At 30.9% G+C, this 13976-nt stretch overlaps 1 protein-coding gene across 1 annotated transcript; it reads right to left on the bottom strand.

Annotated features, from left to right (window-relative positions):
- Positions 1-7975: 7975 nt before the first annotated feature.
- On the bottom strand, positions 7976-10484 carry LOC132720085 (probable G-protein coupled receptor 142). The gene is made up of 2 exons (XM_060704076.1): positions 9848-10484; positions 7976-9158 (listed from the first exon to the last, which is right to left on the bottom strand). Exons 1-2 carry the CDS (start codon positions 9884-9886, stop codon positions 7977-7979), a joined length of 1221 nt encoding a protein of 406 aa, XP_060560059.1. The 5' UTR covers positions 9887-10484; the 3' UTR covers position 7976.
- Between the last annotated feature and the right edge of the window lie 3492 nt (positions 10485-13976).

The following is a 13976-nucleotide window of genomic DNA, read 5'->3' as shown; positions in this document are numbered from 1 at the left end:
AATTTTGAATTTCCGGATTGTTCTTAACGTGTATATATTTAAGTTTTTTTTATCATATTTACTTAGAAATAGCGGACTGCAAGATAAAATTATTTAATTCAAAAATATATATATTGAGTTGATTTTGATACAGTCTTAAATTACAGTCTTCTAACGTTGGGTTTACTCAATCAAACCGAGTCTGCAATTTCATGTACTTTTGTTGTGATTAATGCTTCCGAAGGTTCACTTTGTTTCCAGAGTTTTATACTTCACAACAACAGGTGACAAATGCTGTATGGCAGCTGCAAAAAGTTGCCCCGTACTTCACTTCAGTGTTCTTATATTTTTCTGGTTCTTGGGGATCATTGATGCCATCACTATTAGGTGTTGAGAATTGAGTAAAACGATGAATTTAAAACACTTGACAATGTCTTTTTATGTTAAGAATATAGTTCCACCTTATTATATACATTATAAGTTAAAGCTTTGAGTACCATGAAGTTACAATATTTTAACATTTTCTGTTTCTATTGTTCAAAATACAACATGTCATAACTCATATTGTGCTTTAATCATTGTTAATGTTCATTTCATTGTGTTGCGTGATAATGCGAATCCAATATTAGGCTATTTTTCTTAATGTGAAATGGAGAATTAGTGGGCAAACATAATTATAGCTTTCTACATAAGAAGAACAGTAATTTAGTAGTCATTCGAACTGCTATTTGGGGCACAACGTAAGACAACGTTGGAAAATGAGCAGTTTGTGAATAATTGACAGCGTATTGGAATTATACAAAATATGAAGTTGCACGCGATATATAAAAAGGGTACTCTTAAAGTGTTTATGATATATTAATTTGACTGTATAGTACGATCGTGTGTATCGTGTTAATCGTTTATTTTTCATCTTTATTGTTTATGTCAACACAAACTTTAAGCTATTACAGTTATTATTTTCTGCAAGATATATTTCTTGTTAAAGCAGAAAGAGCCTCAACCAGTTACGACAGCTGATTAGTTATTAATTTCATTTGACATAATAAATGATAGAATAGAGCACGGCATTTATTCTAATTTATTCGATGTTTAACGTAATACTGAAATACAGTAATCTTTGAGGGTCTAGGTGACTTACAGATTGCAAGTGCATGTTAAGACATAAATACACACAAAATAAAAGGCATATCATTTTCTTTTACACAAACAACAGGAAATACGAAACATTCTAAAAATGATTGCTTATTAAATCAGAATCGTGTCGTTTCCTTCAACACGGGACTTTAAAACTTTTAAATAAACTAAAATGCTATGTATGAGAAGGTCTAATGGTTTTTTAAGATACGTAACGATATATGGCACTTTAGTCCTTTATCGTTACATTTGAGAGTTTTCAGATACAGTCGAATAAGTCGTTCATAGGAAGACTATATCTAGTAATGAATGATTTTTGTTTTCTATTTAATCTTTCATTTTCTTTATTTTTATTTATAAGCTTTAGAACGTTTCAATATATAATGTGTTTCCCTTCAATGGGTAAGGAGATACACTGTCTCTGTAACATCCATGATTAAACGTTTTTAATATTACGTTACAATCATAAAAGATAAATGATTTCAGACGTAAATCATGTCACATTTCATTTATGTGTCATGATGTATCACTGACATTTATATCCTAAATTTTATTTTTATTTTCAAATTAAGTGCTTCGATAACCGAGTCGAAAAAAACAATTCGTATATGAATGGATAAATCACATATGCAGTCTCATTTTTTATCATTCAAAGGTCTTGTTTTGAGGTAACCAAATGTTTGTCTGTGTGTCTGCAATAGCAATTTGTAAAGCTTTCAAATGATATTTTGTAGCTTATTCATATGTACCTATGTATGTGTCCTTTAGGTATTAGAGAGAGAACACAAATCACTTAAAGTTCCTGTATGTTGTTTTACAGTTAAATGAAGTTTTCTATATTTATATACTAGAAATTATTCTTCTAAAACAATTTCCAAACATCCAAGAATATTTTAAAAATGTACCTGAACTATTGAAAAAGAAAGACAAATTTCCTGAACCTGAATAAAGAAAAGTCTTTATACTTAATAGGTTGTTGACGTTTCCTCTTTTTAAAAAAATAAAATAAATCAAGAGCAGAAACAGTACTATACATTGACATTTCTAGTTAACATGTTTCCTTCCGAGGCGAGGTATTTTACCACATGATAAAGTATCTTAAACGCTTGGAACGAAAAGCCACATCTTTTCCATTCAAAATAATTTTCATATGATTTATATCAAGATATAGAAATATATATTGCCATTTAACAGACGGAAATAAATGTTCTGTAACTTTAGTGCCACTACAGTTAAGATAAAATGAAAAAGAAAATGATTTTGGCCTTAATTTGGAATGTAATTGTTTTGCTATTGACATGATTTGACATGATTTACACCTTGTTTTTTTTTGTAAAAAGGAAACCCTTTGTGCGCACAAATGATATAACATGATGCGAAGGAATAGTCGTTTTACGCTGTGTATATGTTTTACCTGATAAAAGTTTTTACTTGTAAATACCATCGCTTAAAAGTATCTTTGTGGGCGAATGTTAAGAACATAATAACCGTTGCAACGATTAAAAATAGCAGAAAGATAAAAGTAAGACATGTTTAATTCGTCTGGTTCCATGTTAATATATAAACCTATGGCATATATCTTTTTAATGTAATCTTCAGCTCAGACCAATATATGTGAATTGAAAACTTAAATAAAGGAAAACACAATTGTCTTTCTTTTTTTTTGAGGGGGGGGGGGGGAGGGTTGGGGATTTGTTAACTTTACGACCAAGTATGAATTGAATATATGGTTTTGCTTTTGGCAACGTCTGATTATATGTACATGAATAAATAATTCACATATCGTAGTCTCATTTTTTATCATTCAAAGGTCTTGTTTTGAGGTAACCAATATGCCTGTCTGCAATCGCAATTTGGAAACCTTTCAAATAACAGGAACAAAATCTTTGAAGTCGGACATTTACAATTGAAAGATGTTAGTATTTTGTTGACTGTCTGATGATGATACAATACGATTTTTTATTCTGATATGTACATGTATTTATTGTCGTGTGCTTTATGACACAACACACTTAAAGTTCCTGTATGTTGTAATACAGTTAAGTGAAGTTTTATATATTTATATAATAGTAATTATTCTCCTAAAACAATTTCCAAACATCCAAGAATATGTTAAAAAGGGGGGAGGTATAATAAATATGTACTGCAAATGTTTATATTTAACTTTAGTTAATAAATAAACGTTACAATTAATGCATTCAAATTTATTTTAAAAGAAATGGCTTAGACTTTTACGAAAATAAATTTCTTTTTCCCTCCCTTTATTTACCCTGAAATGTTAAATTCCATTACATACCTTTACAAATAATGCTTTTTGAAACTAACAATATTGATAAATTTTCATTTAATTATCCGATCTATGATATAAAACCATAAAAAATGCGTTACAGGGTATTTAACAGGTATAATCGAAACAATCTATAAAGAAATAATGACATGTATATACTGCAGATATTGAAGATATAATGATTTGATATTCATATATAAATATGTGTAATTATAGTATTATTGAAAAATGACGGTTTTTTGACACGCAAATTGGAAATTACTTTTTTTTCATTTTGCATTTATTGCTCAAAAGCCGGTAATTTATATTTTACCAAAAGCAGAATTCAGAATTTCGAAAACAATATTTAAAAAATTTACATAATAAATTATGACCATATGAATAATTTTACTTTTTTAAAGGTTTGCGAAGTAAGTAAGCCATACATCTGTCAAAAACAAACATATTTCTTTTAAAACAAACGTTACATTTTTACAACGAGCAGGCTGTCTGTGCTTTAATGAAACGTTTTTAAATTACAGTTAATAGAATAGCAGTCGCCAATGGCCAAATATGTTGAAAGTACACTTCGTACAAAACAAAACAAAACAACAACAAGTACAGTAAAACGTATAAAATTGATGATATTAATAAGAACATATAATGTGTCATTTCACGTTACCATTCTCTTTTTTTATATTGGAATCATAAGTCACATTTAATTTACTGGTGGGGGACCACCAACACCGGACAACCACCAAACCTGGACGGCCCCGAAAATGCTAAATTTAGTATTTTCTTTGTTCAGTAGTTGTCAGTCACCTTTTTATCAACAATAAATGTGTGTTTCTTCTAAAATTATGTAAATAAATTTATTTTAACCTCCGTAAATGGTAATATTTTAATGTCTACTTCAAGAATGTTGATGTTGAAGTTTGGGGGTCAAGAAAACAATGCCTGACCTCATATACCAGCTATAATCATGTGCAGAGTAAACAATAGAATATCCAAAACTTCAGCATTTGTTGCAGAAACATTGTATATCATGTTAAAAATCAAAAATGAAAACACCCAAGCTTTTATCTGAATTAAATCATGTCATGTAATATATGTCCTGTATACACATGATACTGTAGTGTAGATAATTTAGGTAATTTTTATACCCTCCTTGTCGAGCCTCAGAAATAAGTGCCAATACAATCAGAAAAAAACAAACTAGTTTGTTAGTTAGGAGAAGAACCTAGCTGAACCGTGTCAATTTTTTTGGTCTCCAGGTTAAAAATTATGAAATCTGTACGGAAAATGTTCCAAAAGTGTCCGGTTGATGGTCTCCGACCAGTAAAGGTTCATCAGACTTGCAAATTGAATTTGATCAATATAACCCGTTTCCTGTCAGCAGACAGTAATTTTATGTCTCACAATTTTCTGATAAACATCACTTATTAACTTAAACTTGACCTGGAGAATGATGTTGAATGTGTGATTGATAATAATTTAAATCGATTATATCATTAGAGTTAGAAGAACAGACTGTCAGCTTGACTGAGTACGGCGAGTATCGTATTTATTATTCAGGTTTCACTAGTTTGATACTCGGATGAAACAAAATTTCGTCGTCACAATTGATATATTGGCCATTTCTCTCTCATCTCTGATACAGAAACATCTGGGATTAGAAGACGATAATATCCAGGAACATTGGTTATTATTAATTAGTTATCCTGGTTGCCGGTTAGTCCGACCGCTCGCCAAAACCATAAAAGTTTTGAATCTGCCGTAAACTAATCAGATAAACAAGCAAACGAATAAATTTCATATAAAGTGTATCTTTTTAATTTTTTGAAATGAAATAAAATACGAAACGATCTATTAGATATACAATTATTTGTTTAAGCAAGAAGTTTGTACAACGAAGTTTTAATGTCTGAATGTATTATAGTAAGAAACAATTATACAGAAATGATCACAATCAATCGTATGTCAATATATAAAAATCAGTGTCTCAGTGGGTTGAATATGATTTCCCTCACCGCAATTAAAATGAAGTTAGAATAAATGAGAATAATTTTAAATCATTTTCTACAAAAAATACAGTTTAACGACATTTCACTGCACTATTACGATGAAAATGAAAGATATAGAGAATATTTGTTTTGTTTGCGTGTAAGATGAAATAATATTTCATCGAGAGGGCTTTAAAAACAGTATCCTCACGAGTTTACGCCACGAGTGAGGTTACTGTTTTAAAGTTCACGAGATGAAATAAAATATTACATCTTACACAACAAACAAACAAATTTAATTTTCTTTTAATTTTATGCTTACAAACAAGGTAAAACGAAATGTCCATAATATTAATGTCAATAATAAAATCTTTTTTCCCCATTGAGAGCCCCATTTAGTTAGACATTCTCATTAAATACAAGTAGTCTTCAGCTGAAAAAAGAGTTTGACAATCAACGTTAAATGACGGTGATATTATTCATTTTATTAAAAATATATGAATGATCGCTTGTTTTAATAATAAAAGGAAACAATTCTTAGGAGAAAAAGTCCAACCATCCATCCATAATTCTGTTACTTACTGCAAATGTATATTAGACCTGGCTTTGTTAAATGTAAGCGGCAGCCATTTTTTAAAGTTGTGTATTTCACGAGAGGAAAATAATTGTGTTTGATTCACAGGGATATCATTTAGATTAGTTACTCATTCACCATTTTAAAAGAAAGAACACTTATTTGAGGATTGTTATAGACAAAAAATTAGTGTTGACAGAAAACATTCAAAAAGCAGCAAGGAAAATGGAAAACTTCAAAGGCTGGCTCAGGAACGCTGGGTTGTTTACTTATTCTTCGAGTGATGGCTGTCATTGCTTTTCAAGTTTTCATAAAGCATTAGGCAGTTATTGCTCGTATGATACTTTAATACGCCCAAATGTCATCAAGCGCAGTTTTGCATGTGAAAGGAATGTATTTTTCAGATCGTAAAAATGAAACAAACAAAACTTGACGAAATTTGGTGATTGGAATTTGAATGAATAGAAGTAAGTTTTCTTCTTTTTATTACTTTTGACATTTAAGTTATTTATCAATTTCAGCTTTGCTTTTCTTTAAACAGCCTGACATTGTCAGAATCGTCAGCAAAAATAAAATTGAGGTACCACATAGGGAAAATCTTAAACATTGAAAAGTGTGAAATTATATTTTGATAATTTTAAGTGTGAAATTATCAAATATAATTTTCACGGATAAATCAGTAATCCACTCAAATAAAATAAATGTGGCATATTTTTGGCAACAGTAAACCACTTATTTATCACTTATATAAAACTTACTAGTTAAACTAAAAACAACATTCCGTTAAATACAAGTTTCATAACAAACAATTTTCTAATAAATACCAATTAAATAACGAGCATTTTTTCTGTTTATTAATAAAAGCTTCGCGTGATTAATTGTTATGATAAGTAACAAATAATTGAATGTATAAGTTATTAAGTTTTCAGTTCCTTGATCCGGCATAATGCTTTATACATTATACGTATATACTACTCGTTTGTTGTCCTTACTTCGTATAAATATAATTTGTTTAATGTTTCGTTATTCTCTATCGACATACATGTGAAACCGCTATGATTATAAGCAATCAACTAGCTAACCGCAAGAGTTTAAAGGTGGAAGCATAACTTTTCCGAAATGACATAATATCAGAAAATCAACACGTTATTTCTATATAATAAATCTAGACATTGACAGTTTCCCTTGATGAAGTAATTCGCTCGAGTATTGTCTGCTGTGCAAATCCGTTGGTCCTGCTGAGACTTCGGTCATGTCAACATATGATTTAAACAAAACTTTGGCAGACGCAATTCCTTAGTGTAAATTTTGTAAAGCATTATGTCACAACTAGGTAGGTCGCACAAGTTTCTGGCGATTCTTCCTTGAATTGTATTATGTATCTTTCTGCATGAAAGGAGCACATTGACCTTTTAAATGTAGCCTATACTTAAATTGTGCAGAGCCTCCAAAGGAAACGGACAGTTCTTTGTCCGTGCCGATATTGAATCACTCGTTGCTATCAAGACATGAACTTGTAATATGTTTAGCAAGTAAAGTGTGTTAGTTAAAAAGCAGAATACCTCCAGTTTCATGCTGTTATCATTTAAATTTCGAAAATGTATTTTAAAGTTAAATATTGGTAAGCGAAAAAAAGTAATTTACATATAGAAAATTTGGACTTACAATCGACGCAATTTCCATTATATGTCAAAATATTCAAAAATAACTCTTACTGCATTATGGACGGGGCAGAATAATGGTGAATTATGTAAATACAGTCTTTAATCGCACTGAATCTGTTTCCTTTTCTTAAAATATTAGTATTTAATTCTCACGTTTGATTTCCTTGAAACAGTTTTGGCTCATCTGGAGGCATGCAACTTTAAAACAACACTCTTTACCTGGCTGACCAGGGTTGCTTATTTATGGCAATATTGATGACTTCACGCATAACCTTTTTATACGTATTTTACGATTTTTTTCTCAACAAAATCACACATATATATATATGTACAACTTTAACTTATGCTTTAACTTATGCAACGTAAGTAGCTACGGTTCCAGAATGATTTGAGCTGCCAAATCTACTACATCGGATATGTGACTTATACATCCGGCGTTTTCTTTTTCTGAAACGCAACATAAATGCTAGTTCATTTCTGAAATATGCACCAGTGATACTGTACAAAAAGAAATTTACACAATAGTTTAAATAGAACACTGTTCTGGTAACGTTAAGCACACCGTTCCAATAGTCAATATCACCATGATTGAAATCGCTGGCGTCAGAGTGCAAAAATCTCGATGATAAAAAATGCCTGAACCAGACCGCGGAATAAGGCAGATTAAATGCAATGAAAAAGAATGAAATCGCCAGTAATATCAACGTAAACTCTAGTCGTATTTTAGTTGTTTCAGCAAAGAGGTCACTATGGCGATGGTTTCTAAGGTATAAGGTTCGCATAATTAATAAGTTCAGTATTGTTATGATAATAAAAGGAACAAGTGTTATTAGTAAAGCAAAAATTGAATCTAACACAAACGACTCAAAGCTGTACAGTGAATTAGAGGTACATGTGACCTGTCCTTTTTGGATGTTCTCACTGCTTAGAATAGGTTTATATGACACAAGTATTCCACCAACAACTAACATTCCAATTAAGATCTTTCTAGATTTTCCTTTAAACGATTTAAGAGGGTAGCACACTCCGGTAAATCTTTCGATGGTGAATATCACAATTATCCAAGTTGACATGACTCGAGATAAATATGAGAAAAACAATAGTATTTGACACGGTCCATTCCTATTCAGAACTCGCAGTATAATTTGGGCATCCGGGTTGATGTGAATAAGTCCTCTTCGTAACCATTCAATAAACACGTAGAATATCAGAGTACATATATCTGCTGCTGATAAAGCCGCCAGATAAGAACTTGCAGACATTTTCCGCATATTCTTTGTGCTAAATACTGCTGCCGATAGGCCGTTTCCGACAAGGCCTATAATCAGTATAAATGGTGTTAAATAAGAGAATAGATTCAGTCCAATTGTATAAACTGTCGGTTTTTCATAATTAAAACGTTCTGGAAAATCGAAATCTAAGAAATCATCGAACGCCGGCGTGGTGCAATTTGAAACAGACGATTCATTAGAACTGTTTGAATTTTGTCCCGTCAACGACGTATCCAATGTACACGGGGACTTCAATTTACCCAACTGCAATGAGAAAGCAAACAGTGCTATTGTTAACTACATCACAGTTAAGCTAGTACACTTTGTATAATAAATATTAATGTTGTTTTAAGGAGCCCCACTTATGTAAAAAAAAAACAACATAAAATTTGAAATTCTTACTTATAAATGAGGTGAAACACTTAAAATGGACATTTCCATGATAAAAATACACTCAGAATAAAGTTGAATAAAGTTGAATATCGATATTTGTTACATTCTTAGCCCGAATTGAGTAAAAAGCGTTGCATCGCTTCTGATTTTTGTAGTCTTTTGCAGAATACATGTACAAAATTTGGTTCTAGAAAAAACGAAATGAGGGAATGATCTGAAAATCCTCACACATGTTATAGATCCAGACTTACATCAATGGTAAAATAGTTTCAGTAATTACATGCCAAACCCTCATTTGAGTTCTTTTAAGACTCACTATACATATTTAAGTTCTGATAACTCGTCACTATTTTGGCTTTATCATTAATCCGGATGAGATACTAGTGCAATATGAATTACATATACATACTGGAAAAACATTTCATATTTCAACACAGAATAAAATTAATATTGAAAGAATGGTGGCATGTATCATGTCCGAAAATTTACTGATCGATTCATCTGTCAAATAAAGCATTACTCCCTGTAAATAAGAATGATAATAATAAAAACAGACTCACATAGCTTTGGAAAAACGACGAATTGAATAAATGGTCCATTTCATATGTAGTTTACAATAAACTTTTGATGAGGATTTCCAGTTGTTTTCTTAACGACGGCATGACTTTTTGCTAGCAATAGTACTACCATTTGTTCCACGTTCTCTACCAGAGACTGACAAGTACCTGGAAAAAAGTTTAAACCAGTAATTAATTCACTTGTTACTATGTATTGTAACACACTTCCAAGTAATTCAGTCACTAAATGTATTAACTGAACGTTCCGGATCGAATTAATAGCCCAACGTTTAGTCTGAACTGAATATGTCGACAAACGTGGAAGGAAAATGAGGGTATTCCCCATAGTTTTGTTGTGTTTTTTTGTGCTCAAGGATGAATATACATGACAAATTGAATTTAAATAGACATTGGCGATGAAAGGCCGGTGAAAGCTCTCGTCTATGTCCCATAGAACTATAAATCCCACTTGACGGGTAAAGCGGGTTCAAAATAGTCTTAATGTATGACTGAATTTGTCAGCTTAAATATATATGAAATAATCAGCTTTTCTATTTATGGGTATAGTACAATTTAAAACTTTAATTGATTAAGATTGCACTGTATTAAACCGATACACCTTTGTACGTTATCGCCTTACTTTTAATATGTGATTAAAAAGTAGAAGAGAATATCTATCCCGTCTTTTGTATACACTATATACAATAAGTATATACTTATTAGCTACTTATTTGTTATATCCAATTATCTTTGTATGGTATGCCCAGTTATCGGACATGACGCCATGTATAAAAGAAATGTCCGCTTGTTTTAGAAAAGGAATGTGTGTTGTGATTTACGAATATATTGTGTGGTAATATTGACCTGAGACGCACTAATATTCGGACGCTTTTTTCGTTTGTTTCCGTAATTTATTACGATCAAATAATTGATTTTAATGTTGGGAATGTTCCGGACTTTTTTATATTTTTATATATAATAGTTATGTCCCGATGGCCAAGTGGTAAGTATGATAGCATAGCAATCGCGAGGTTGCAAGTTCGAATCCTTAACAAACTATATCTCTTTTAAATTTATTTAATTATCTTTCTTTTTAATTATATTCAGCATTAGTGAATGATTTCTTTAATTTCTTCTGTAAAAAAAATGACTTTAAACGAAGTCTTTAATATAGAGATGCATATGCAAATAATTGCATAATTTTATTGTGTACATCCGTACAATGGGGATTGGCATGTACATGTAATAAAACATAGTAGTCAAAGTTCGCAAAATATAATAAAACAATCCATAAAATTTACAGTTTTATCAAGATTCAAACCTATAACTTTCAATTGGAAACTAAAAATCTTAACTCCTTATCATTGAGGCTAGTAAGGCAAGTATTATGTTGGTAACTTTTAGTGATACATAAACCATATTTACCGCTTTGCCATAGTTTAAAATCCGTATGGTTTACTTCGGAATCCGATAATTACAGACAACAGGTCGTTGAATATTTAAATGTGTCAGGCCAAACAAGCATTCTTGCACTAAACTACAAAGCATCTAACTATACATGGGCGGATTCGTATTAAAGTAATCAGGATTTACAGAAAGTATAATATTTTCGTATATGTTTGAACATAATCATATGCTTGGCAAAAAACACATTTATCAACCAAAGCAAGTAGTCAAAGACTTTGGAAAAACAGGAGGTATTTTAAGTTCCGGTGCATTCTTTAAGCTAAAATAGATCTTGTCCCATAAACATGTCGCCCCGATGTATTTGTAAATTTTTCCATTCAATGACAACGGAATTGATTGGCGCCTTTTTTACAAGATTGTATTATATTTCACAAACACACTATTGATATCAACAAAATTTAATTTGACGCACCACTTGTACTGGAACAAGGTTGATCCCGAAAATCAAACCATTGTTAAGGATTATGGATATAATAATTTGATATATATTGTGTGATGAAGTTATATTTTATTATAAGAACATTAAATGGTAACATTAAATTACGCATCAAAACGGCAAATATAGACTCGCTTTATTTTAGTCTGTGTATGATCGCAAGCTCCATCTGTGACACAGATATGATTTAAAAAGATTTTTTTTTCACGATACTTTTACTTTCACAGTAATTTTTCGAGACTAAAATCCCGTGGCATTGTAGATCTAGACCAAAAATGTTATGTGCAAACTTTCAGATCATTTGCTCACTCCGTTTGTTTAATTGTAAAAAGTGACGACCAAAAAATGAAAAACACTTTTCACTCAAACCGGGGTTAAGAATCCCAGCTGATCTACGTATGTAAGAAACTCAAATCGTATGTTTTTGACCACAGCGACGTTCCAGTTAACACGGAAATTAATACATACAGGATATTTATTCGTTTTGCACATTTGAGATAGAACTATTTTTTCCGAGAGAAAAACCAAAATGCAATATTGCATGTATGGCGTATCTGGCGTTCACGAGAGACACTTCTTTGATGTACTTAATATTCTATTTATCACACACCAAAAATAAAGACCGTTTAAAGTGAAAACTAGTAAAATGTCTTTAAGGCTATATAGGCCGCGTCCCACACTTTTCAAAGGAAAAAGTCAAACAGTGAATAAAGGAGACAATAAATAAAATTAAATTGTTGTCTATCTGCAATTTATTGCACTGAATATACGCCAATACACAACTCTGATAATGCATACAAACACTTTCGTTGGCGGGTTCCATGATCCTAACCACAACTAACTTGGTTTACACGTGAATAATAGAACATATAATATTCCCGTGCCGCCTTTGCGACTCCGTAAAAATGTTATTGCATGGCCGTGCATATATTCTGAAGTTATACTATAGGCGCGTCAATTAAAAACTGGTTCTTTTCCACTTCAAACGATCTTTATTTTTGGTGATAAATAGAATATTAAATTCGTGTAAGTTCATAACTGAATTAATTGAACCCTTTTAATAAAATATTATTATGCTCGTCAGAGGCTCGCATGATATAATTTCATTCAGCTCGTTCATCAAATTCAGTTTTTAACATACACTTAATTATTTAATATGTTACTGATATACTGAATTTCTGTTCTGTTATCTTTGTAAGCTTATATCATGTTTAGAACGAAAAGAAATAAGGAAGATTTTTTGAGACATAAAAAATGTGGCACCGACTGCAAAGATTATCAATCACCTAGTGTTATCGTCGATATTTGGGGTTTTTTTTATTAGAAAATTATTTTATTTTAGACTTATATTGTGTCTTACACCACATATGTGAATGATTTGAAAGAAGACAATTTTTAAAATGTGATTTCTCAACTTACAGTCGAATTTATTTCTAATAAATCACAAATGAGAGGAAATGTGGTCATAAGAACACCCGTCCTCTGTTAAAGGAACATGGTTATGGGAATCTACAATACATCAATATTGTTAAATTGCCATTCATTTGGGAACCTTATGATTATGATTTCTCAATCTTCCACGCAGTGATATCCCCTTACAGGATTAGCAGTTACATGTACTAGCGGTATTTCAAAACTCACATAATGACGTCATGATTAGAAATTAAAATTTAGTGTATGACGATAAACGACAAAAAATATATTTAATAACAAAAATACATTAAAATTCGTTATTTGAATATAAAATGTGTTTGCTCTGCATGTTATATAGACTCTAGAATAATATTTCTCACGTGAACACCAATTGTTAAATTGATAATTTATGGCTACGTCACATATGAAAATGTATATTGCATCAGGTGTAGATCTATATGAAATATGTGTCGATCTTATAACCAGAAACAAAAAACAAGCAAAAAAAAACTGCTTCAATAACTCACTAAATTTACAACAACTATCATTAAAAACCAAAAAAGAAATGCGTGTATGACATACATTAAAATCACCTAAATGAATAGTAAAGTGTATTTAAAAAGATACATTAACGTAGAAAAATGACTTCAAAACTTTTTCCTCGATATTAAAACCGTTGTTTATTCACCAAGTATGATGGTTAATTAATACCGACAGTATGTATTTCAGCCAGTTTACATCAATACGTCACTAAAAACGATATTAAAACTATATATTTAAAAATACAAGCTAAATAATAATAATAATAATAATAAT

This window comes from Ruditapes philippinarum, unplaced genomic scaffold (assembly GCF_026571515.1).
Source record: "Ruditapes philippinarum isolate M1 unplaced genomic scaffold, ASM2657151v2 ctg1621_1_1_1_1, whole genome shotgun sequence".
Classification (NCBI taxonomy): Eukaryota; Metazoa; Mollusca; class Bivalvia; order Venerida; family Veneridae; genus Ruditapes; species Ruditapes philippinarum.
This window is presented reverse-complemented; position numbering and strand designations above follow the sequence as displayed.